The sequence below is a fragment of the Capricornis sumatraensis genome, chromosome 6, assembly GCF_032405125.1.
Source record: "Capricornis sumatraensis isolate serow.1 chromosome 6, serow.2, whole genome shotgun sequence".
Taxonomy (NCBI): Eukaryota; Metazoa; Chordata; class Mammalia; order Artiodactyla; family Bovidae; genus Capricornis; species Capricornis sumatraensis.
The window spans coordinates 78,204,993-78,232,605 of NC_091074.1; the positions used below are offsets into that span (position 1 = coordinate 78,204,993).

The 27,613-nt window shown below is 49.2% G+C and overlaps 1 protein-coding gene across 1 annotated transcript in view; it reads right to left on the minus strand.

Annotated features, from left to right (window-relative positions):
* The window catches only part of GFRA2 (GDNF family receptor alpha 2), a 101,159-nt gene that overhangs the window by 48,851 nt on the left and 24,695 nt on the right, over positions 1 to 27,613 (minus strand). Inside the window, exon 4 of the mRNA XM_068974226.1 lies at positions 12,789 to 13,143. Coding sequence (XP_068830327.1) covers positions 12,789 to 13,143 — 355 coding nt within the window. The remainder of the gene's footprint in view (positions 1 to 12,788; positions 13,144 to 27,613) is intronic.

Genomic DNA, 27,613 nt, shown 5'->3' on the forward strand with positions numbered 1-27,613 from the left:
CAACTCCCGGAGTTCACTCAAACTCACGTCCATCGAGTCGGTGATGCCATCCAGCCATTTCATCCTCTGTCAGCCCCTTCTCCTCCTGCCCCCAATCCCTCCCAGCATCAGAGTCTTTTCAAATGAGTCAACTCTTCGCATCAGGCGGCCAAAGTATTGGAGTTTCAGCTTTAGCATCAGTCCTTCCAATGAACACCCAGGACTGGTCTCCTTTAGGATGGACTGGTTGGATCTCCTTGCAGTCCAAGGGACTCTCAAGAGTCTTCTCCAACACCACAGTTCAAAAGCATCAATTCTTTGGCACTCAGCTTTCTTCACAGTTCAACTCTCACATCCATACATGACCACTGCAAAAACCATAGCCTTGACTAGATGGACCTTTGTTGGCAAAGTAATATCTCTGCTTTTTAATATGCTATCTAGGTTAGTCATAACTTTCCTTCCAAGGAGTAAGCGTCTTTTAATTTCATGGCTGCAATCACCATCTGCAGTGATTTTGGAGCCAAAAAAAAATAAAGTCTGACACTGCTTCCACTGTTTCCCCATCTACTTCCCATGAAGCGGTAATATTAGGATTTAGTATAACTCCTAAACCAGGACTCTTCACCTGCCTCTGTTTCTTCCTCTTATTGAGCAACAAGTTTGGAGTCTGCTGGAATCAGGAACTGGCAGGTGGGAGGCTGGGAGGGGCTGCAGGAGTCCTTATCTTCCCAGTGTCTCCCCACTGGCGCCTGTGTTCCGAGCAGGACATCCCTCTCTTCTGGGACATTCATGTCCAGTCTGGTTTCCCCTCCCACCCTGTTCCAGAAGCTTCCTTCCCCCCCCAGCTGCAGGATCCCTACTCCACATCACCTAACGTGGCTCTTCAGCCACACAGCTCCCTTCCTCTGAACACCCACAGCAGGCAGCTTAATCCTTACAACACTTAATTAAGCAGGGCATCCTCTTCATATTAAATGTTTCCACACGTGTGAGCCTTGTCTCCCCAAATGAGCTTACAAGCTCTTTGAAGGGACTAACGTTTTCTGTGTGCCTCTGTGCCCAAAGGCTCTTCCTCACAGCTCTTCCTGCTTTATTTCACTTAATCCCATAATCTCAATCTCAAGCCTCGACCTCTCTCCCAAACTCCCACATACACATTTCCACTTGCCTGTTCCAAAGGCTTCCCAACAAACAAGTTCAAAACCCAAACACCTTCCCTCTATGCCCAGACTGGGGCTTCCCTGGTGACTCAGACGATAAAGAATCTGTCCGCAATGGAGGGTACCCAAGTTCAATCCCTGAGTTGGGAAGATTCCTGGGAGAAGAGCATAGCAACCCACTCCAGTATTCTTCCCTGGAGAATCCAGGGACGGAGGAGCCTGGTGGGCTACAGTTCATGGGGTCACAAAGAGTCAGACCCAACTGAAGAGACTAACATTAATGCTATGCCCAGACCCCCTGCTCCCATCTCTCGGGTAGTAATGACTTTGTCAGCCAGCCGGTCAACAGGTCAGAGACTGCGGTGTCCACCTGCCTGCTCCCACTCCCTCACTGTCCACATCCAGCTAGTTCTGGGAACCAGCCTCACCCCTCACACCCCCTGGCTCGGCACTCCTGATCTCAGGCCCCATTACAGTGGGCCCCTAGGACACCCGCATCGCCAGCCTCTCTCTCCTCTGACCCACTGTGTGCACAGTGGCCAAAGGGATCTTCCTTTCTAAAGTACTAACCATACTGGGTTTCTCTCCTGCCTTAAACACGTCATGGCTCCCTGTTGTCTTCTAAGAAAATCAGACTCCTTGGCAAAATGCACAAAGGTTTTATAAGCTGATTCTCCTTTGCCTGCCCCCTCCTTTTTGAGACACACATATCCTCTGAGAGAACCAGAAGGGCCGCCTTCTAGAACAGGCCTGCTTGCTCCTCCTTCAAGCTCAGCTCGGACACCTCCTCCAAGCTGCCTTCCCTGATGGCCCCTGCCAGCCTTGGGGGCTGGCCCTCCACCTCACAGCCCGCACAGCCCAAGGTTTAACTCAGCATCCTGGGTGCTGAGTACCTAGCATTGGAGCACCCCAGAAGTCCTGGGGAATAAGGGACCAAGCTTCTTCGTAGGTGTAACTGTCCTGATTTCTACAAGACGCACAGAGGTTGTGTGATGTTAAAAAACCCAGTCAAGCTCTCACAACTGCCAAGGTAAGGATCTGAAGCCAGGGCTGCAACACCAGGCCCTCTGAAGAACACATCCAGGGAGTCTTTTCTTGAGCACCCTCAGCCCACCAAAGGCCGAGTGATGAAGAATTCCCGTGCTTCGAAGGATCCTGCTGGACAAGTACAATTCACAGGCCTGGAATGGAACTCTCCCCCTCCAAGCCTTCGCCATCCCAGGAAATGGCATCATCGCCCACTAGGGGGCTCAAGCCAGAAACCTGTGAGCTCTCCTTGAGCTCCTCTGTCTCCCTCACTCCCACATCAAGGTACATCATTTCCATCTCCAAAATATCTCAGATTTATGCACTTATCTCACTCCGCACAGCCACCCTCCTGGCCTGGGCTGCTGTCGTCTCAGACCTAGTGATACTTAAATAACCTCCTCTCCGGTCTCTCTGAGGTCATTCTTGCTGCCTCCCTTAATTCTCCACCCAGTAGCCAGAATCATCATCCATTATCACACTTTCGATAATATTACTAGTTGACTTCAGAAGCTTCCTGCTTTTTATTTATTTATTTTTAACATCTGTTTATTCACTTGGCTGTGCCAGGTCTCGGTTGCAGTTCACAGGATCCTCTGTCTTTGTTGCGGCATGCAGGATCTTTAGCTGCAGCATCCACACCCCTAGCTGCAGCACACAGGACCTAGTTCTCTGATCAGGGATCAACCCAGGCCCCCTGCAGTGGGAGCGTGGAGTCTCAGCTACTGGACAGCCAGGGAAGTCTCTAGATTTATTCTGAGTACACTTAATAGAAAAAAAGCTTCTGGGGACCTCCCTGGGGGTCCAGTGGCTAAGACTCCACGCCCCCAATGCAGAGGCCCCAGGTTCAATCCCTGATCAGGGAACTAGATCCCACATCCTGCAACTAAGAGCTCACACGCCAAAACTGAAGACTCCACGTGCTGCAAGTAAGACCCAGTGCAGCCAAACAAACATTTAAAAAAAAAAAAAAGGAATAAATCCAGATTCCTTGCCCCAGCCTGGGATGGCCCCGTGTGACCTAGCCCTGCCTGTAGGTCTCTCCCTGGTTCCCTCAGCTCCAGCCACACTAGCCTCCTCTCACGGCCCCAGAAATGACAAGTTCCTCCCTTCAACCAGCTCCTGCACATGCTATTGCCTCCGTGTGAGATGTTCGTTCTCCCACCTGTCTTTCTTCTGGCTTCTCATTCTTCAGGTCTCAGCTTAAATGTCACCCCCTCAGATAAATGTTCCCTGACTGCTCTGCCCGAGGCGGTCCCCGCTTCTTCCCCTATTGCATTCTATTTCTACATCCTGCTCATTTCAAGGATGTTAATCATACACTTTGCTTGATTATCATACATACTGTGTTGCTTGTTACTCATAGACATTGTTTGCTTGATTATTGTATCTCTTCCATCAAACTATAAGCTCCAAGAGGGTGTGGACCATCTCTGTTGTGCTCTCCAGTATCTATATCCAGTGTCTAGCACAGTGCCTGGCACGTAATAAATATTTGTTAAATAAATAAATAAATTTTATATCTGTATACATATATATAGTGGTACATATATATATTCGAGCTTCCCAGGTGGCACTGATGGTAAAGAACCTGCCTTCCAATGCAGGAGATGTAAGAGACACGGGTTTGATCCCTGAGTCAGAAAGATCCCCTGGAGAAGGGAATGGCAACCCACTCCAGTATTCTTGCCTGGGCAATCCCACGGACATTGGAGCCCGGCAGGCTACAGCCCATGGGGTCACAAAGAGTTGGACACAACTGAAGTGACTGAGCACGCAAGCATATATATATATTATATATAAGAATATTTTAAAGAGACCTAATTGGGAAGATAGAGTATCAACAGAAAGCCACAGGATCAGTGCCACAGGAAGGATGCAGACAAGTTCTAGGAAGCATCAGTGACAACAAGGTCCTACAGCATAGTGGACGGAACTGTATTCACCATCCTATGCTAAACCATAATGGAAAAGACTAAGAAAAAGAATGTATATGTATGTATAACTGAATCTCTTTGCTGTACAGCAGAAATGAACACAACATTGTTAATCAACTAAACTTCAACAGAACTAAAGCAAACAATGTCTCCATAAAAAAAATAGAACACGGCAATGGAAGGAGAGGCTACGAGAGGGCTCAGACAGATGAGAACCAAACAGACGCTGAATGAAGTGTAACTCTAGGGCTTTCCTGGTGGCTCAGATGGTTAAAAAAAAAAATCTGATTGCAGTGCAGGAGACCCACGTTCAATCCTGGATCGGGAAGTTCCCCTGGAGAAGGGAATGGCTACCCACTCCAGTATTCTTGCCTGGAAAATCCCATAGACAGAGGAGCCTGGCAGGTTACAGTCCACGGGGTTACAAAGAGTTGGACATGAATGAACAACACACACACACACACACACACTAGGCGCTACAAACTGAATGTTTGTGTCCCCCCAAAATTGATCTGTTGAACCCTAATTCCCCACGTGATGGTGTTTGGAGGTGGAGTCTTTGAAAAGCAATTAGATCATGAGGGTGGAGCACCATGACGGGACTAGCAGCCTTATGAAAAGAGGAAGAAACACCCAGTCCAGTCCCTCTCGGTGAGCACCAGCCACGGAAGAGCACATGAGAACACTACTCCAAAGAGGACCCTCACCAAGACCCCAACTGTGCTGACAACCTCACCTTGGATTCCAGCCTCCAGAACTGTGAGAAAGAAGTATTTGTTGGGCAAACGCTCTGGTCCATGGTATTTTGTTATAGCAGCCCCAGTGGATAGAGACAGTAGCAAGGAAAAAGCCCACATCACTGGGTGGAAGCAGAAATATCAAGAAGCCCAGTGAATGAAGCAGCATCTGGGTAGCTGAGAGCATGCCCTGCCCCACCCACAACAGCCAATCATAGGTGACGCCTCTAGTGTGAACAAACCTGAGTGACTTGTACTCTGATTCTCTCTGCATAAGCAGCATCCCCTCACGGAGGGTCATTCCTCCTGCCAATCACCCAGGGATGAGCGGGTTCTCACTCAGAACTCCACCAGTGGTAGCCTCAGCTAGACAAGGGGTGCACCTCATCTCTCTGGGGTGTGAGCTTTAGGGAGCCCAGGTGTACAGGTGCTGTCTGTCCAGTCATTCTGACCTCCCTGTAGCGGCCAGAGCAAGAAGTCATGGAAACCCTATCTTGCAAACTATCTAGGCTGCAGCTTCTCTCTGTGTTTGTTTTCCCAGAGCCTTTAGCAATGTTTCACATTCCAGCCTTGTGTCAATTTGCCACAGGAAATTCCAAGAGGAATACTCTGGGCACTCTTAGCCCAAAGATCAAGGGTGAGCAGGACCCCTAATGAGGCCAGTAGCAGAAGCCAGCATGGGATCCCCAAGGAGAAGATGGGTCTCACAGTCTCTGGCCGGACAAAGGACGCCAAGCCCCTTCCCCCCCCTGCAACCTTGCTGGTTGAGTCTTCTTCAGGAGGATGGTGACCTCTTTATCCCATGGCTCTCCTGGGCACAGCTCTGCTCCAAGGCCAGACGGACCTCTGAACAAGCTTCATGTGTCTGTGGCTCATCTGCCCCAAGAAACAGCTCCTCTCTGGGCCACCAGGGTAACCCAGGGATGGCTTGGTAGGGGGCAGAGCAGAACTGGGATTTCAAGAGAACCTGAGTGGAAATGCTACCATCTAGCTCACGGCGTGGTTCTATTCCCGTTGCCGAGGCAGTCAATCACGTGCGTCCTGTCACTGGAGCGTCAAGGGCCTCCACCTACTTCATTAACTCTCCAGTCCCAACATGAAGCCTGGCCCAGAGTGGGTGATCAACAAACAGCTGTCAAATGAACAAAGGAGGGACTTCCCTGTTGGTCCAGTGGTTAGGAATCGACCACCCAATGCACGGTACACGCGTTCTATCCCTGGTCAGGGAACTAAGATCCCACATGCCATGGGGCAACTGAGTCTGTGCGCCACAACTACTGAAGCCCACGCGCCTAGGGCCTGTACTCCACAACAAGAGAAGCCACCACAGTGAGAAGCCTGCCCACCACAAGGAAGAGTAGGCCCCGTTCACTGCAATTAGAGTTAACATGCAGCAAAGAAGAGCCAACTTGGCTAAAAATAAATAAATAAATTTTAAAAAAATTTTAGAAAGTGAATAAAGGAATGACCCCAGGACCCCCATTCCTCCTGCTACTGGTGAACCAGTGGTCCCAGGAATGACTAGCTGGGTTCTAGCGGATCTGCCCCATCCATGATTCTGCCCCTTCCATGTCAGTGGCAGGCATCACTAATCAATCACAGCTCCCTTTGCTAGATTCATAATCCTCTAGGCAGCCAATCCAAGTTGGCCATCTGGAGATGGAAGAGGTCCTTAATTTGGGGGAGGTCAAGGAATCCTTTAAGAATCTAATGAGAGCAACAAGTTTCTCTCCAGAAAATACACATGAAACTTTACATATGATTTCAAGATTCAAGATCCTGATGTATGGCAAAACCAATACAGTATAGTAAAGTAAAAAAATAAAAAAGAAGGAAAAATAAATAAATAAATAATGAAGGAAAGGCTTGGAAGCCCCCCAACCACCTATGAAAATAACCATTTTGCGCTAACCTGATGAAAACATCAGCCAACAGATTCGGTAGAGTCCAGAAGGAGCTCAGAGACAGCCTCAGAGAGCCAAGAATCAAACCCAGACCTGTCCATCCACACTGCTTACAGATACCAGACACACTTCAAGCTAGGCAAGGGGGCAAGGGTCTTGCTGAAGGGGCACCTCCCCACTCCTTGCAGACAGCTGAGACAAGGGACCCCAAACCCTCTGCCTTGCCAGCAACCCTCTCGGACAAGGACAATGTCCACTACATAAAGGAGCCCAGCTAGGGTAGCCCCAGGCTGAAAACTATTTATACACGTCCTCAGCACCCAGAGGTTAAACTACAGCTGGAGATGTGGCACAAGGCCAGCCCTGAGTTATTTATATCCATATCCTCTTGGCAGACCAAGAAGAACAGGGCATTCTAGGGGGCCGCTCCAAGCAAGACCTACAGGCACACAGTTTACAAGACAACACAATCACAATCATCCTTCCCATAGCCCCACAACCACACCCTACACACACACACACACACACACACACACACACAGTCTGAACCATCCTTGCAATGACTGTAAACTGAGAAAGTAGAAACCAAAAGTTTATGTTCTAAAAAGGAAGTAGGTCATGGCCCACTGAAGGGCTGGGGTGAGAGAAATTAGCCAAATTCCGTGGAATCATTCCAGGAGATTCTCCAGGCTTTCCAGACTCCACATCAGAAGCCTTTGAAAAGAAAAGCCTCTCCTGGTCCTAAGTCCACAGAATCAATGCCCATGAGACATGAACCAGATGAAGGCAGAAAGCAGGGTTCCTGGGGTGAAACTTCAAGATGAGTTAGACCCATGGCTCAAGCAGGAAGCTCCCACTCTCAGAGGCTCCCTCCCTCTGACCCCAAGCTGGTCCTGGTCCAAAGAGCAGGGAGAGGATTCAGAAATGCTTCCAACACCCCGGGGCCCCAGCAGGAAAATACCCTTGTTTAACCAAAGCTTCTTCAAACCCTTCTGTTTAGTTCTTAGTGACATTCATAAGACAGCACAGCAGAGTCTGTTAAATATCACACGGGATATACGAGGCCTACTGCTGGGGGCAGTGCACAGCACATCAATGGATTTACTTTAATGTCGTGCCAGGTGAAGGGAGTCTTGTAGAGCTGCCCCCCATAGAAGTCCTGGGCCAAGATTCACTCAGGGAAAAGCCCCCATAGAAGTCCTGGGCCAAGATTCACTCAAAGAGAAGCCTGGGCAGAGCTGAGCCAAGTCCCAGAGCTGATGGGGGGCCGACAGGTCCAGTGAAGTGCAAACTGGGCACTCGAGCCCTAGAGTGTGGGGTATATTCTAGGAGAAGCCTGCCACGGCCGCATTCCCAAAGAGTCAGCCCAGAGAGGCTCTCCCATGAACCCCATCAAGGCCAGTTCCATCCATTAAAGTATCCAGGAAAGAAAGACTTGAGGGTCCCCAGTTCTTGCTCCAAACACATTGGCACTGGGCTCTCCCTCTTTCACAGTCAAGATGTCCACCTGTGGTGCCCACCAAGTGGGCAGAAACCTGGCCAGGTCACCAAGGCCAGGAGGGAAGGGAGGGCACAGTGGAGAACTGCCTGGTCTCCAGGAGTCCCTCCCCAGGCACTCCTCACTCCCTGGGCCATCACAGACCACAGAGGCATGGTTCAGGCGTCAGTGAGCCAAGCCTGCAAGAGCATGGAAAGAAGTCAGCTCCTCTCCTTCAAACCTGTCCTTCCACCCCACCTACCTTAATGAGGCATCTCTGGTCATTTCCTTGTGTACCAAGAGCTCACCTCTCTGGAAACATGACCTCAAGGGGAAGCACAGGGGGAGAAGGCAGACAGGGAAGCCGTGTGATGGACTTAGACCCAAAGACTAGGAGGTGTCCTGGGAGAATGGGGAGCATCCTTGTTTGATCCGTGAAGAATCCCAGGGCATAGGCAATGAAACAGTCATCCAGGACTTCTCAGGAGACCAGGGGTAGGGCAAGCACAGAAGGTAGGCTTCCCGGCTGCAGGGTCATCATGGCAACCTCGTCCACCCACCTCCCACACTGAGTCACAGGCAGAGCTCCCCAAGGATACATGGCCACACTGTAATGGATCCCCAGATCCTGCCAGACTCACCCTAAACACAGGTTCTGCCTTCATCTCTCATCCTCTCACTTGCAGGTACATGCTTAGTCGCTCAGTTGTGTCCAACTCTTTACAACCCCATGAACTGCAGCCCACCAGGTTCCTCCGTCCATGGGACTCTCCAGGCAAGAATACTAGAGTGGGTTGCCATTCTGTTCTCCAGGGGATCTTCCCAACCCAGGGAAGAACCTTCATCTCCTGTGTCTCCTGCATTGCAGGCGGATTCTTTACCCGCTGAGCCAATGGAGTCCCACTTGCAGGACCACACTTTAAATCTGCCCGGGGATGGGAGCTGGGTGGGACCAGAGTTGTGGAAGATGCATCAGAAGAACACTCTGGTTCTAGACTGGGAGTATTAGAACATCCTGGTTCTAGCCACATCTAGTACCTGGAACTTCCTACGCGGGACCCAACTCGGCAATCCAGACACAGCATGTTCGCTAGGACTCCCGTGGTTGCCGTTGTCTAAATTTACAGCAGGTGCATGGCACTCACAGGCTTGGCTCAGTGCCTCTCAGAAACGGTCAGCCCTCAGGTCCCGGGACAACTCATTCTTGATCCTCCTGGTAGTCTTGTTTAAACACCCTGCTCCATGCTCTCCCATCTCCTTAGGAGCTATGTGTATTGTCCTCCCTTGTTGTTCAGTCACTCAGTCATGTCCGAACTCTGCGATCCCATGGGCTGTAGCAAACCTGGCTTCCCTGTCCTTCACTATCTCCCAGAGTTTGCTCAAACTCATCTCCATTAAATCAATGTTGTCATCCAATCATCTCATCCTCTGCTGCCCTCTTCCCCTTTTGCCTTCAATCTTTCCCAATATCAGGGTCTTTTCCTCCCTTAAAACACCACTAGTAAGAGGGGTTGCCAGTGTTCCCAAGCTTGCTCTGCTCAGGACCCCAGAGATACGTCCACCTGAGGCTTGATGCCATGCCCACTGCCCACAGCCCTGGTGCACCTGGCCTTAGTCCCAGTGCCCCAGCTTTTGGTCACTGATCCCGGACTCAGGCTTGGCCTCTAGCCCCTCCAGTCCCTCATCCATCCTGTCACCCCACATACACTGTGCATCATGCAGCCTGACAAGGTCAGTGTAGCATTTAGGACAAGGAGAATCACGTCTCCACTCAATAATCAGTAGGTTCCTCGCATCAGAGTTTGGGAGTGACGTCCCCATCAAGTCTTGACTTTCTCTCAGCTCTCAGGAAGCTGAGAGACTCACCAGCCTGGTGACTCAGCTGGGACTCACCCAGGTGAGGACTCACCCAGCTCAGGACCACCCACACCCTAGAGCACACATGTGCTGCCTTGGTGCCCAACTTCCTTTTCTGGGCCTGAGTTTTCTACTTCTAATCATCCTCTTGTTGTGTTCATAGATTCATTTTGAAAGTGAAAGTCACTCACTCCTGTCCAACTCTTTATGACCCCATGGACTATATATAGTCCATGGAATTCTCCAGGCCAGAACACTGGAGTGGGTAGCCTGTCCCTTCTCCAGGGGATCTTCCCAGCCCAGGAATTGAACTGGGGTCTCCTGCATTGCAGGCAGATTCTTTACCAATTGAGCTATCAGGGAAGCCCACTCCTATCGTTTTTGTAGCCAATAAGGTATGTTTCTTTAAGTAAGCAAAAGAGAAAATCCCACCTTCTTCAGGCTTCTCCAGCCCCACAGGGATCAGTCCTTCTCCAAACTCCAGCTCATTTTCCAAACCAAGGCAATGCCTCCCTGTCAGCCACACAGGCCAGGAGCTCCCTCCCCTCTGCAGCCCTGTTCTCCCAGGTCCCCGAAACAACCCCAATCCCATTCCTCCACTCCAGCTTCTTCACTGAGCTCCAGGACCATAGATTCAGATGCCCCCAAGACATCATGGGGATGGCAATAGTCCACGCTGCACATTCAACGTGCCTGTCGAATGGCTCCATTGCCCCATAATTATCAAACAAGGAAACATGGTGGCCACCACTCACGTATTCATTCAACTGATGTTCACAGAGTGCTTGCAGTGAGCCAGGCTGTATGTGCAGGACAAAGTGTGGAGTAAAGTAAAAGTGAAAATGAGAGTCGTTCAGTCGTGTCCGACTCTTTGCGACTCCATGGACCTGTAGCCTACCGGGTTCCTCTGTCCATGGAATTCTCCAGGCAAGAATACTGGAGTGTGTAGCCTTTCCCTTCTCCAGGGGATCTTCCCAACCCAGGGATCGAATCCAGGTCTCCCACACTGCAGGTGTATTCTTTACCATCTGAGCCATCCCAAGTGTGGAGTAAACAAAACAGAAATGGCACTGCCTCCAGGGAACTTTCCACCAGTCCCCAGGCCTGTTATACACTGATACACTACTAATACTGGTATGCTCATGCACTTACACACGGATACTGATACATGGATACTCAACTGACACATTTCTCTCCATGCCCACAGCCCCTCTCTTAGTCCAGACCAGGGTGCTACTTTGGAGGAAAACACTGGAGATAGGATCCAGCTCTGAAACAAGGGAGCTGTGCGACCTTGGGCAAGTTACTTCCTCTATTTGATCATTTGGCAGATAAGGATGATAACAGCACCTTCCTCATAGCCTCGTTGCAAGAACTAATGAGATAAACTGTATAAAAGACTGCTGTCTGGAATGCAGTAAGCAGGCTCTGCTTATCTGCATGATCGCAGTTGCTATCTCCCCAGCAGCAACACCTCTGACCTCTCCTCCCCAGGACCCAGCTCCACGTGCACCCACCACCTACAGGGACCCATAACCCCAGGCTCTCTCCTATCCTCCAGCCTTCACGTATGCTTTTCCCACATACAAGTAACACAAGATATAATCTGAAAAAGATGTTTCATCCACACGTCCATTTAACAGCTGCCCTCCACAAGAAGTGGACTCATTGTGTGTTCCTTGTATTTGCATGCCAGACTCACTCCCTGGCTTTCTCATTCTCATGTTCCAAGGTTCAGTTCAAGGTCCTGTCCTCTGTATCCCCAGGCTGAGGCAAGGTCCTCCCGCTACACACCTGCCTGCGGGAGCCCACAGCTCTCAGCCCACGGCATTGGGATCCCTGCTCCCCTCCTCTGTCTCCCTTCTGGATTGGGGAGCACTGTGTTCACCTCTGCTTGCCCATGCTTTAGAACCACTCACTGGATGCCACAGAGGCTAAATAAATATGTTAATAACACACGGGAAGAACAGGAGAATTATGGACACACATTTCAACTCGCTTTAACAAAACAAACCTTCCAAATAATTAGATACTCATTAAGCAATTACTTTATGCCAAACTCTGTGCTAAGCTTTAACACACATGTCATCTAATCTTCATAATAATGCTGTGATGTGGGTGTTTTATTCCCATTTCACAAGTAAAGGAATGGAGACTCAGGACATTTGAAAAACAGGCTCCAAGTCACACAGCTAGTGAGTGGAAAAGTCAGGTCTCGGACCCAGGACCATCAGATGCTCCACACCCTATCCAACATTTGCTGAGCTCAGCTCTCAGTGTGAAGGAGCTGCCTCTGGGATGTGCAAGAGCCCTTCCCTGATGGTCAGAGGACCTCATTGGGATAATGGGATAATGGCTGGGGCTTCCTTAAAGGAGGAAAGGTGGACTTAAAGTCACTGAAGGTCCTCTCTTACTCCAGGTTCTAGGGTCTCTGATTTTAAATTAGGAGCTCCTACAGTGGTTCATCTTAGTTACCCCACAGTGCTTAGCATGAAGCTGGGCACACAGCACAATAAATCTGTACTGAATAAAGGAATGCACAGATGAATGGATGAATGAATGAATGGATGGATGGATGACAATACATTTTGCACATATCCCAGTCACCCTCTTTGTTCGGCTCACGATGGTAGCCCCAGCAGACACCGGAACACAGAGCGGGCAGAGCGCCCCCTACCGGCTCCCCGCGGAGCTGCAGCAGCCCCTACCTGCACAGGTGGTCTGTCCGGCACAGGCTGCGGAGCTCCAGGCAGTTGGGCTTCTCCTTGTCCTCGTAGGAGCAGCTGGGCAGGATGGTCTGGCGGCGGCGCTCGGCGCACGCCTGGTCCTGACAGGAGCAGAAGAGCATGCGGTAGGTGTACTCGCTGGGTACGCGGTCAAAGAACTGGCGCAGGGCCTTGTGGCACTTGCGGCGGTTGCAGCGCTCCGTGGGCGAGATCTCACGGTTGCAGATGGATATGTACGAGGAGCGCAGCTTCTTGCAGTTGTCGTTCAGGTTGCAGGCCTTGGCGGCATCCAGGCAGTGGTTGCTCTTGGCGCTGACCGCCGGGTCTGCCCCTGTCCCTGGAGGGAAGGAAGGGGGCAGTCAGCCCACGGTGGGGACAGCCCCCAGAGTCACTGTGCTCTCTGCCTTGGCTTCCTCATCTGTTAGATGGAGATTATTTAGCAGCCCTCCTGGCCTAAGGCTGTGATTAAGATCAAGTGAGTTAACATGTGGGTCCACAGAGCAAGCTGTACGTATGGTGTGCTTTCAGGATGACAACTGTTAATCCAAAACCTTATTTAAAATTTCTTTCAATAACAGTATGAAGCTTCCTTTAAAAAACTAAAAATAGAGCTACGGTATGACCCAGCAATCCTACTCCTGGGCATATAACCAGAAAAGATTATATCTAATTCAAAAAGATATATGCACCCCAATGTTCAAAGCAGCACTATTTACAATAACCAAGTGTCCACAAGCAGAATGAATGGATAAATAAGGTGTGATGTATACATACAATGGAATACTATTCAGTCATAAAAAGGAAAGAAATGATGCCATTTGCAGCAACATGATGGACCTAGAGATTATCATACTAAATGATGTAAGGCACAGAGAAAGACAAATATTATATGATATCACTTATATGTGGCATCTAAAAAATAATGCAAATGAATCTATATACAAGACAGAACGGACTCACAGAAGACAAATTTATGGTTACCAGAGGGGAAAGGGGAGAGGGAGATAAATTAGGAGTATAGGATTAACAGATACAAACTACTGCACTTAAAACAGATAAGCAACAAGGATTTACTGTATAGCACAAGGGGCTATATTCAACACTTCATAATAACCTATAGTGGAAAATAATTGGAAAAATATATATGTATATAACTGAATCACTTTGCTGTACACCTGAAACTAACACAATATTGTGAATCAACTATAATTTTTAAAAAAAAATCTTATCACAAGGCAAAAAAGCAAGCAACTGGGTGTTCATGGCTCCGTTCAAGAAAGTGGGAAAGGGGGAAACAAAGGGACTGGCTCAAGAGCACATAACAGGGCGGCAGCTGATGCAAGACGGGCCCCTGGGCACCCAACAGCCACATACATGAACAGGGCTTCCGATCAGGGGCACTGCCAGCCCTTAGGAAGTTCCCACTCTGGGATCTCAGGAGCCAGGGTACAAACAGAACTACTATCACCATCCTCATCCCCACCACTGTCACCACTGAAACTGTCCCCACACATTGCAAAAGGCCCCATGGTGTGGGGGTGCCACTGTGCCCAGTTTGTGCCGAGAGCACTGAAAGCAAGTGCTGGACTGGGAGCTCGGCAGTGTGAGGAGAAGGCTGAAGGCCAGCCTTGGACTCCAGCCAGGCTGAGCCCTCATCATGCAAAGTCCGGATGTGCTGAATGCTGGGACCTTGGCGTTAGAGCCATGGCTTTGAGCTTGGTGCCCCTGTCTGCAGAGCAACACATCTTGGGCACAAAGCTGTAATCCCAGAAACTGTCAGGCTTCTGTGGTGTCCACTCCACCCCCCAAGTCTCAGTTGTTCTGAGGGGAACACACAGCAGAGGGACCCACCACCAACAACAACAGAGTGTCTCTTGTCCATCCTGATGACAGACAGAGCAAAGAAGCAGGAGTTCAGTCTGCACGCGCCCCTCACCCTCCATGACATGCTAGTGAGAACTGAATGGAATCTTCAAGCACACTAGCACCAAACCTGAGCAGGAGTCCAGATCCAGCCAGCACCGCGGCTCAGGATGAAAAGCCATAGCTTTTCATTCATTCCTCATCCACCCAACAAATGCTTTTCAGTATTTCTGTCTGCTCGATGCCCCGCCCCCACAAGGGTAGGAAGGACTACGGGGATGCCACGCCCACCCTCCCATGGCACTTCCAGCCCAGGTCCTAGTGTTCTAATCACTTGATCATTAAAGATCTATCAAGTCCCACCTCTGCACAGCCCTCTCCCTGCGAGGTGTTGGGCTGGACATGGAAGTGTGAGATGAGGATCCTCTCAAAGACCTCACAAATCTAGCTGGGAAACCAACAGAGTAGTTAAGACTGGACATTCTGAAACTGAGGCGTCTGCATTGATCCCTGGTCCTATACTTACCACTGGGTGGCCTTGAGCAAGTGACCAGGCCTTCCTTTACTCGGTCTCCTCATCTGGAAAACAGTACCTACCTTATCGCACTGCTGTGAGTATGATCAGCTCATTTCTCTCTTTCTCGTGATAATTTTGCCCTGTTACTACATCTTCTCCATCAGCTAATACACTGAACATCTTTAAGGGAAAAAAAGAAATTGTGACCACATACCCCCTACTAAAGGGGTTTCCCTGGTGGCTCAGTTGGTAAAGAATCTGCCTGCAATGCAGGAGATCTGGGTTTGATCCCTGGGTCGGGAAAATCCCCTGGAGAAGGGAATGGCAACCCACTCCAGTATTCTGGCCAGGAGAATTCCATGGACTATCCACAGGATCATGAAGAGCTGAACACAACTTTCACTTCACTTCACTTCACCTATCTTTCTCCTCCTCTTTAAACAAAACCCCTCAAACAAGTCATCTGTACCAGTGGTCACCTTCTCCCCTCCCATCCTCTCCTAAACCCACCACGGCCTGGGGTTTCCCTTCGCACTTGGCAGTGATCAGAGACCCTAGGGTTTCCTCCCGCTCTGCCCGCCAGCACACTGGACACAGCTGGTGGCTCCTCCAGCCCCCTTTCCTCACAGCCTTCGTGATGCCTCAGTGAGCTCTCCTTCCAGGCCTGCTTTGCTGCTTCCACCCTCTCCACCAGGGCTCAGGCCCCTCTTCTCTATATGCACCCACTCCCCTGGGCCTTCCACTCACGCTCAGCCCTAAACACCATCAGTATGCTGTCAACTCCCAAATTTATACCTCCAACCAGGTCAGAGACCTCCACTCTGAACCCCAGACTCAAGATGTCCAACTGCCTGCCCATCAGCTCCACCTGGAAGGCTGACACCCGCACCTCAAGCCACTCTCCACATGCTCCTCCAGGGGCGTCCCCACCCCCAGTCTTCCTCAACCCTCCAAAAAACAAGTCCAGGCTTCCACTAGCTCAGGCCAAAAATCTTTGCCCTTCCTAAACTCCTCTCTCATCCACATCAGAAAGACCTGGTAGATTACACCCAGTCACCCTCACCACCACCACCTCGGTCCTGACCATTGTCACTGTGTACTGGTAAGGGCCTCCCTTCCAGTCTCCCTGCTCTGTCCTTTCACCCCCACCCCCTCCCCACCCCCAGAAGTCTTCTCTCATCACAGTTGGAGCAAACCTTCTAGAACCTAAGGCAAAGATAATGCTCCCGGGCCCCAGGGCGTCCAGTGGCATCCCCATCTCATTCACAGGCCTCTCCATCCATGCTGTCCAGTATGGTGGGCGCTCCTGAACATGGTCACTGAACAGGAAATGAAGCTAGCCCAAAATGAGATGTGCACACCAGATTTTGAAATCATAATAAGAAAAAATAATAAAGCATTTCATTTCAAATCACATTTTCCTTGATTATATGTTGAAGCAATCATATTTGGGATATAGTGTGTTAAATAAAAATATCATTAATTTCACTTGCTTCTTTTTAAGTTTTTAATGCAGCTGGGAGAAATTTCAGGATCGGTGGGGGAGGGGTAAATTGGGAGACTGGGACTGCCTTATACACACTACTCTATGTAACCATATATAAAACAGATAACTAATAAGGACCTACTGTGTAGCACAGGGAACCCTACTCAGTACTCTGTTGTGGTTTATATGGGAAAAGAATCTAAAAAGGAGTGGATACATGTATGTATATAATTCATTCCCTTTGCCGAACTCTTGAAACCAATAACCTTACAAGTTGTTAACTATACTATACGCCAACAAAGATTTTTTAAAGAAAGAAATTTGAATGGCACATGTGACTCACACATAGTTCTGTCTGCCATATATGGCCTCACGTCACACTCACTTCCCCCGCACTTACTCCCTTCCAGCCATACTCGCCTCCTTGCTCCTCCTGGGACGTGCCACTCATGACCTGACCTCAGAGCCTTTACACTTGCTGCTTTCTGCCTGGAATGCCCTCCCCCACCCCTATGACCACACAGTTCCCTTCCTCACTCCTTTCAGGTCTCTGCTCAAAGGTTACCTTATCTGTGAGTCCTCCCTGACCATCCTGCACATAGTAACAAGTCCCTCCCTTCACCCTCTACTCTGATCTGTTCCGCAGAGCACTCATCACCATCTGCCACAGTATATACTTATTTAATCATTTGTATTTTTCAACTAAATACAAGCCCCATGAAAGCAGGGGATGTGTCAATTACACTCACTGGTGTATCCATGGTTGCCAGTGTCTGGTACATAGTGAAGGCTGAATCTGTGTGTGGTGGGTGAAAGAATAAACGTATTTAGAACAGGATCTATAGATCATAATGCGCCTCCCTCATTATGATGGCTCAGTTGGTAAAGAAGCTGCCTGCAATGCAGGAGACCCAGGTTTCATCCTTGGGTGGGGAAGATCCCCTAGAGAAGGGAATGGCAACTTACTCCAGTATTCTTGCCTGGAGAATTCCACGGACAAAGGAGCCATGCGGTCACACAGAGTCGGACATGATTGAGTGACTAACACTTTCTTTCCTTTCACTCGTTCATAATAAACGTTCAAAACACGGTGGCTAATAAATTAAGGAAGCCAAAAGTGACACAGGACCGGGATATCAGTCAGTATAGGACCACATCCAATTATCAGTGTGGAGGGACTTCCCTGGAAGCCAGAGGCCAAGACTTCACCTTCCAATGCAGAGGGTGCAGGTTTGATCCCTGGTCCCGGATCCAAGATCCCACATGCCTCATGGCCGAAACTTGCCCCATGACTTTAAAATTGGTCCACATCAAAAAATCTTTTTTAAAAAAGCAACAAAACACCAATACAGTATACTAACACATATATATGAAATTTAGAAAGATGGTAATGATAACCCTGTATGCGAGACAGCAAAAGAGACACAGATGTATAGAACGGACTTTTAGACTCTGTGGGAGAGGGAGAGGATGGGATGATTTGGGAGAATGGCATTGAAACATGTATACTGTCAGGTAAGAAATGAATCGCCAGTCTATGTTCGATACAGGATACAGGATGCTTGGGGCTGGTGCACGGGGATGAGCCAGAGAAATGATATGGGGTGGGAGGTGGGAGGAGGGTTCAGGATTGGACTCATGTACACCCGTGGCTGATTCATGTCAATGTATGGCAAAACCAATACAGTAATGTAAAGCAAAATAAAGTAAAAATAAACAATTAAAAAAAAAAAAAAGCATCAATGTGGGCCCCAGCCCAGTAGTGCTCAAAAGTGAAAGCCAGGGGGCAATCTTCAAAGACAGACCTCACTCCCAACACCCTGCCTAACCAACAGCAGCCTGATGAAGGCAGAAAAAAAAAAAAAGTGCCTGTCCTCTTCTTGTAAAAGTAAAAGGGGAATTAGGGCAGAGAGGGAATCAAGGTTCATTTTCCTACACATTCAATTACCAAATCTTTTTTTATTTATTTTTTAATTGAAGGATAATTGCTTTACAGAATTGTGTTGGTTTCTGCCATACTTCAATAAGAATCAGCCACAGATATACCTATGTCCTCTCCCTCTCGAACCTCCCACCCCATCCCACCCCTCTAGGTTGCAATCAACAAATCTTCATTGAGGGCCCACCAAGTGCCAGACACCTCCCCAGACCCATGGCTGGGTCAAGGTCAAGGTGATGCTCATGTGTCAGGGAGTTCATGGTGCTACCTGTAGGAGCCAAGAGAAAATCATCCTGCCCAGACCAGAAGGTCCCAGAAGCAGGGATCGCTCTGCTGCAACCTACAGGATGAGGCAGAGGAAACAGAAAGAGTGGAAAGGGGGTCCCAGGCAGAGGGAACAAACAGCAAGATCAGAGGCTGGCAAGAATCTACAGCAATGCAGCATGTCTGGAGATGGAGTCTGGAAGAGGGACCACCAGAGATGATGCTGGGGAGCCAGGCAAGGGTTTTCAGCCATGGAATTGGGGTGGCGGGGGCTGGGGGAACACATGCCCTTCCAAGCAGTTCCATGAGCAGCTGCCAAGCCACTCTGCCCGGGCCAGGCGAGGACCCAAGGATGTCTGTCTACACAAAGCCTGTTCCGGGGGCACCGCCTCCATGGGAGGGCCCTCCGGGACCAGCCAGGTGCTCTTTCTCCTCCAGTGCACCTGTCAGGATGCTGGCTGGTGGAAGCGAACAGCCGCGCAGCCCGGGGCCTGAGGTGAAGGAAAAGGAGGATGTGAGGGCCCCCAGAGGGAGTGGGACAACAACCAGGAATGAACAGCAGCTAAATCAGGCCCTTGGCCGCTTTCAGGTTCCCGAGTGCACCCTCCCGCTCCCCTCAGCAAGTTCCCGAGCAAATGCAATGTAATTATAGCCTCGCGGCTTCCACTTGGCGCGTGAAGAGTGAAAGATTTTGCTAAGGGGGTGGGAAATGTAAACCCCTGGGCCAAAACTTGGTAAATTTCCTAGAAACACACACACACACACACACAAAGGTGGCGATAGTAACAACAATCGCCTAGTTACCAGGAAGATGCCTTTTCTGATCCTCCTGGAGGGGAGACAGAGGCCAGTGGGTGGATGACCGGGCCCCGCTCCACCCTGGAGAGAGGCCCTGGGGCTGGGCTGCTCTGATTCACCTGGTAAGTGAGGAACAAACTGCCCAGGCAGACAGGCCTGGCATGGCCTCTCCTCAGCCCATGCGCTGCCCCTGCGTCTGCACTAAGGCACCTCTCCCTAGGGTTCTCCTGAAGGCAGGAGGAGAAGGGGATGACACAGGATGAGATGATTTGATGGCATCAACAACTCAATGGACATGAGTTTGAGCAAACTCTGGGCGATGGTGAAGGACAGGGAAGCCTGGCATGCTGCAGCCCATGGGTCACCAAGAGTCAGACACGACGGAGCAACTGAACAACAACAAACCTCGGGAGTCCAAACAGTTATGCTATCCTTTTCAAGAGTCCCCACTGAGGGACTTCCTAGTGGTCCAGTGGTTAAGAATCTGCCTCCCCATGCAGGGGACCCGGGTTCGAACCCTGGTCCGGCAAGATTTCACAAGCCGTGGGGGTAACCAAGCCCGTGTGCCACAACTATGGAGCCCACACGCCACAAACACTGAGGTCTGAGTGCTCTGGAGCCCACAGGCTGCACTACTGAGCCTGAGTGCTACACCAACTAAAGCTTACACACCCTAGAGCCCATGCTCCCGGCAACAAGTCACCGCAGTGAGAAGCCCACAGCATCCAAGACTCAGCGCAGCCAAAAATAAATAAATAATAAAAATTTTTTTAAAAAAAACCTCTCCACTGGGGGAGAAGGATAAGATGCTGGATTGCAAATACTAGCCTCCCCCAGCCCAGTGTGGGGCTGTGGCTCCTGGACCAAAGTATCCAAACAGCAGGGAGGGAGGTCCCTGCTACCCCACCCCTACCCTGCCCCATCCCTGCGCAGACCACACAAGACCTGCCAGCGATTCAGGAGCAGGAAATTCCTCCCAGGCCTGCGCCAGCCCAACGGGCCAAGGAGTAAATGGTAACAGCTGGTCCTGGGAAAGGGAGGTGGGATTTAACCACGCCTGGCACCTCCCAAAACACAGCTCCAGTCCCTGGGGACACAATCTGGCTTCCCCCTGAGGGCGGGGCAAGGAGGGGCCCCACTGTGGAGGGGCAGCTTCACTCTAGCCAAGCCTCACCCACCTACCCCCCTCCCTCCTGGGACTCTGCCCTGAACCAATGATGATCTGTCTTCAAACCTTCAAAATGGTATCCTTGGATATTTGTTTTTACAGAACTAGGTTTACCAAACCACAGTTACCAGGTCCCACCTGTATGGTTTTGGCCATGTTACCAGTGGGCTTCCCCTGGTGGCTCAGATGGTAGTAAGGAACCCGTGGGCCAGTGCAGGAGACTTGGATTCAATCCCTGGATCAGGAAGATCCCCTGGAGAAGGAAATGGCAACCCATTCCAGTATTCTTGCCTAGAGAATTCCATGGACAGGGGAGCCTGGTGGGCTATAGTCCATGGAGTCACAAAGAGTCGGACAAGACTTAACAAATGAATGACATCACCAGTATGCTTGCACTAATATTTAATTTTTAATCTCTTAATTCTTAAACAAAATGAAATATTCACTTTTTAAAAGTTTTTGAATACCTACCTAGATTTGTCCTGCATGATAACCTTTATGTTAATTCTGAATTTTTCCAAGACCTCTTAAACGCACAGCTATTGAAATTAAAATATTTATCCCTATGCCCATCTCCCATTGCAGCAACAATATGCTTGCCCGCGGAGGGAAGTAACTGATTCAAAGTTCTCAAACTCTGGTGCATTTGTAACTCATTTAATCTACCTGTTACTCACAGAGGCTCACCCAGCCCCATGCCAGACCCTTGCAGTGGAGCGATCTGTGGCTGGCACCCAGAGAGCTGGATTTCACAACTGTGCGTGATGCTGAGGATGCCTTCCAAAGGTGGAGAACCAGAGAGTAACTGGAGAAGCAGAGCTGCCCCTGGCCTGGTCCCCAAGCACACACACACCCCACAGCCCACCCACAGTCGACCAAACCCATCCTCAAGAGAGGAAGCTTATGGGCTTCTGTTGTTACCAGGGCATGTCCCCAGTGGCTTCACTCTCACCCCAACCAAAAAGCTCATGAAGGTAAACCTTCCAATCACAAATAGGCCTTTCCCTGGAGAAGCAAAAAGAAGATGCTCCTCTTTCCAGAAGGCTTCAAAGCAACAGGAGCCATGGTTTTCAGCTCTCCCTTCCAGCCTTCCAAGAAACAGCCACGCTTGTCCCTTGCCCCTAATCCTGCTTCCGGCTGCCACGTCCACCCTCCAGCCGACCCTGGGCCTGTGGGCCATGCTCTGCAGCTCGGCCCCTAAAGTGGGAGTCAGAAACCTGGGCCCTAATTCCATCTCTGCCTCTCCTAAGCATGGGAAGCCCCCAGTGAAGCCTGACCCTCTCTGGGTTTCATTTCTTGACCTGGAAAATGACAGGTTTTGAACTATCTGGTTTCCTGTGTTGTGACTCTCCTGTCTACTCCCATCCCCCCCCTCACAGACCTGTGCAGGACTCTGAGGTCTGGAGGGAGTGAGGAAGCTCCCCTGTCCCACCCTCTCTCTACAAACCGGCTGAGAGGAGTCCAGCTTGCCCTGTGCAAACACAACAGCATGTATGCACACCACAACACACACACACACAAGGTCTCACAATTGCACCTGCCTCCTCCACACACAGCACCAAATCCCAGTGGGTCAAGCAGCTGTCAGCCAACAGCTGTTTCCATGTGCTGACGACACACCTTAGAAATCCAGCTGTGAGCTGAGAGAGAGTCCATGCTCTCCAGGGCTTTTATTCTAGGGAGAGGAAGACTGGTAATAATCACATGAACAAATAAATAAGGCAACTTAAAGTGATATAAGTGCTATGGAGGAAATCAAGTAAGTAGAATTCAGAAAAGAATGAGGGAAGAGGGAAGGGCTGTCCCAGGAGGTGACATCCAAGCTGGGAAAGAATGATGGGCAGGAATGAAACATGCAAAACAATCCCAAGTCAGAGAATCCCAAGCAAAAGGAAGAGCGTGTGCAAAGGTCCTGAGGCAGACTGAGCTCAGTGTGTTTACAGGCAAAAGGAAGGGAAAGTGGCCGGAGTTCTGTAAATGAAACAAATGTAAGAGGGAGAAGAAGCCAGAGGAGCAGTCAGCAGAGGGCACACGTGACTTGCAGGGCAGCATAAGAACTTCAGCTTTTATTCTAAGATGCAAAGTGCTTAGAGTATTTTAAGGATGGGAGTCACCCAACCTCAAGTACTTTGCCTGACATATGGAAGACAGAGTTCCCATGAAGGGGTGAGGGTAAAGAGGAGGCCAGTTCCAGGCTATTGTAGTAGCCAGTGAAAGACTGTGGCAGCTTAGAAAGAGTGATGACTGCAAAGATGTCCAAAAAATGAGCCCAATCTGCATATAACTTAGAGATAAAGCCAACAGGATGGGTTGGATGCTGAAAGGGAAGAAGGAGAGAAATCAAGGAACACTCTTAGGTTTTGACCTGAGCCCCAGGTGGATGGTGGAATCATTTTGTGAAACAGGAAAGACTTGGAGGAAAGAAAAAGAGTCAGAACAAAATGTTTTCAACTGATGTCTGAGATGCCTATGCGATGTCCACATGGTGAGGTTGAAAGGCAGGAGGATCATGGAGGCTGGAGTTCAGGAGAGAGATCTGAGCCAGCGATAAAACTGACCATGACTGAAGGCTATTTAAAGCCATAAAACTACACGAGGATGAAAATAAAGAACAGGACAGGCGTGGTCAGGACAGAGCTCCAGGAGCCATCATTTAGTAGAGACGGGACCATGAGGCGGAGCGGACCAGGAGCTGATAGACAATCAGGAGATGCTGGTGTCATGGAAACGAAGACAAGAGTTTCAAAAAGGAGGTCAGCCAACTGAGTCCAGATAATAAGGTGTGCGAGGGGGGCAGAGAGGCACTCAACAATGAGATGTAGACTTCACAAACTCTCAGCAGGGCTGGATGGAAGGCAGGAAGGGTGAGGAGGGAAGAGGAAGGGGTAAGGAGAAGAATTTCTAAGCGAGGAACCCTCCTTCCCTGCAGGTGGCAGTCACCCTGACCATCACCTCCTCGCTTCTTGCCCTGTGGGGCCACCCTGCCCAGTTCTCCCTCAAGATTCATTAACTTTTACAACAGTCAAGTCCTGAGCATCCACTACATGCAGAACACCGCTAGAGCAGTAACTGGCAAAACTCCTCTCTTCCTAGAGCTTACATTCCAGCGTGAACAAGAGATTATAATCAAGTAACAAGTGGAAATTTTCCCCTCGGCCTGAGGCTGACTCTGCGGGCTTCACAAACATCCCTGCCCATCCTGCTTGGGGCTGCACTGGTGATAAAGACCAGGGACTCCCAGCTGTGTTTGGGGAGTTGGAGGATCCGGTGGGCCACTGACTAGCAGAGCAAGTGTGCACAGGTAATACAGCCTCTTTCCGCCTCTTCTTGCTCATCTGCAAAATGAGGATACAGCACCCACCTTGTCTACACACAGAACTGCACTAAAGACTACAGCGGGATAAAGTGAAAGTGAAGGGCTGAGTCGTGTCCGACTCTTTGTGACCTCATGGACTGTAGCCTACCACACTCCTCCGTCCATGGGATTTTCCAGGCTAGAGTACTGGCTGCTGCTGCTGCGAAGTCGCTTCAGTCGTGTCCGACTCTGTGCGACCCCATAGACGGCAGCCCACCAGGCTCCCCCGTCCCTGGGATTCTCCAGGCAAGAACACTGGAGTGGGTTGCTATTTCCTTCTCCAGAGGATCTTCCCAACCCAGGGATCGAAGCCGGGTCTCTCGCACTGTAGGCAGACACCTTACCGTCTGAGCCACCAGGGAAGTCGTCCCTGATAGTTCAGTTGGTAAAGAATCCACCTGCAATGCAGGAGACCCTGGTTCAATTCCTGGGTTGGGAAGACTGGAGAAGGGAAAAGCTACCCACTCCAGTATTCTGGCCTAGAATATTCCATGGACTGTGTAGTCCATGGAGTCGCAAAGTGTCGGACACGACTTTCACTCGCAGCATCCTAGGGAACGATAACAACGGGATAAAGCAGATGCAAATACCACCAGCAGTTTCCAGCCCACAGCACATGTGCAATAAATGCTTGTTTAAGAATGTGGTCCCTGCTGTCGGAGGAAACGTAAATTGGTGCAGCCACTGTGGAAAACAGTATGGAGGTTTCTCAAAAACCTAAAACAGAACTACCAAATGACCCAGCAACTCCACTCCTTGGTATACATTTGAAAAGAGCAAAACACTAGTTCGAAGGGATACATGCACCCTAATGTTCACTGCAGCACCATTTACAATTGCCAAGATATGGAAGCAGTCTAAGCGGCCATAAAAATGATGTGATATGTGTGTGTGTGTGTGTGTGTGTGTGTATATATATATATATATATATATATATGTATGTATATTCCGGTGTGTGTTAAGTCACTCAGCCGTGTCCCACTCTTTGTGACCCCATGGACTACAACCCACCGGACTCCTTGGCCCATGGGATTCTCCAGGCAAGAATACTGGAGTGGGTAGCCATTCTTTTCTCCAGGGGATCTTCCCAACCCAGGGATCAAACCCAGGTCTGCATTGTATATATATATATATACATATATATATGTGTATGTATCTATTTGTATATGTTGGAGAAGGAAATGGGAACCCAATGCAGTATTCTTGCCTGGAAAATCCCATATACAAGGGAGCCTGGCAGACTACAGTCCATGGGGTGGCAAAGAGTCAGACACAACTGAGTACACAAGCGTGTGTGTGTGTGTGTGTGTGTGTGTGTGTGTGTGTGTGATGGAATAGTACTCAGTCATAAAAAAGAATGAAATTTTGCCATTTGCCGCAACATGGATGAGCTCAGAGGGCATTCTGTCAAGTGAAATAAGTCAGACAAAGATAAACACTGTATGATGTCACTTATACGTGCAATCTAAAAAATACAAGTTAGTGAATATAACAAAAAGGAAGCAGACTCAGATATAGAGAACAAATTAGTGGTTACCAGCGGTGGCATGGGGAGGGGCTACACAGGGCTGCTAAGTGGCTGCTAAGTCACTTCAGTCATGTCCGACTCTGTGCGACCCCATAGACGGCAGCCCACCAGGCTTCCCCGTCCCTGGGATTCTCCAGGCAAGAACACTGGAGTGGGTTGCCATTTCCTTCTCCTATACAGGGTTGGGGAGTGGGAGGTAAAAACTGTTGGGTAGCAGACAGACTCAAGGATGTATTGAACAACATGGAGAATATAGCCAATATTGTGCAGTAACTATAAACGGAAAGTAACCTTTAAAAAAAATAAAATTAAATAAATAAAAACTGTATAAAATTTAAAAAAAAATTGTGGACTATTTTTAGTCTTTATAGAACTTCGTTAGACTAATGCTTCTGCTCTATGGTTTTTAGCCCCAAGGCATGTGGGATCTTAGCTCCCCAGCCAGGGACTGAACTTTCACCCCCCATATTGAAAAGCAAAGTCTTAACCACTGGACTGCCAAGAAATTCCCTCCAATTTTTTTTTTAAGAATATTTTCTCTAGAAAGACCTTCCCCTCCATCCCTCTGTTTTCACACAGCCCTGCTAAAAGTGGCCTGTCCCATGTGCCTCTCTCCAGCCTCACACATCACACACAAAAAGCCAAAAGGGCCCCTGGTCTCCCCATTCGTGAGCAAGAAAAGGGTTTCAGAGCTCCCTTTGCTTATCTGAGAAGCCTAAGAGAGCAGGACCTCGGCGATCTTTCTCACCCCGGCCCCCACACCACCGGAATCGGTGGCCTGGAACCCCACATCACCCAGCACGAAGCGGCATGAAAAGACAACTCAACTCCCCAGGAGATGAACGGCCAATCCCAGCACACACTCCTGCCAGTGCTTGGCTGTCATTCAAGGCCCAGAGACCCAGTGGGACCCCAGGCTTCTTCCCCCACAGCTCTGGTGCCCACCCTCCTCAAACAGGCCCCAGCAGTCGTAGTCCAGGCTCCCTATCACACTCGACTTTCTCTTGAAACTTCACCCTCACCTGCAGCCCCTCATAGCACGCGGCCACCCCAGGACTCTCCTGGGCACCTTCATTTTTGGAAACAGGCCAATCCACCAAAAGTCAAGTTGATGAATGATAAATTCACGGCAAATCAATTCTAAAAAAAAATCAACTGCTTTTGAATATCATTTTATATTTTGACAAATTGTAACTGCTGTCAGAATTCTTTCTGTAAATGGCATATCAGTCTTGATTGTATGTTTCTAATAATTAAAAATTAAAACTTCATTAGAGTATTTCACATTTGAAGGGACTTTTTAGCCACTTTTGAATGCTCATTGTCCTTTTAAATATAGTCTTGGTGCAATTTTTTTAATATTTAGGATTTTTACCATTCTCATACCTTTTCCCACAACAGCCTATCAGTTTTAATTCTGTTTATCACAGTTAAAAGCCAAAACTGAGCCATTTCATATTGGTGTGGTTCACCTTAATTCTTTGTCAGTTTCTTTTATTTCTGGTGAATGAAAGTAGGATTAGAAGCACCAATCATAAGCTAGATTTTTTAAACTGATTATGAAATATACCTTTTTTGCTCTAAGAAGTCAACATCAACTCCCAATGCTTAGACTCCTGAAAAGCTGAATATATCTTAAAAAACAACAGTGAAGACCATTTGCAAAAAAAAAAAAAAAATCTTCAGAAGCCATGAAAATCATTCAAATGTGCATTTCTAAAAGCTTTAAAAATAATGAAAAGAGGGACTTCCCTGGTGGTCCAGTGGTAAGACTCTCTGAGCTTCCAATGCAAGGGGCACATGTTCAATCCCTGGTTGGGGAACTAAGATCCCATATGCCAAATGGCATGGCCAAAAAATAACTTTAAGGGGATGGGGGGAGTAAAATA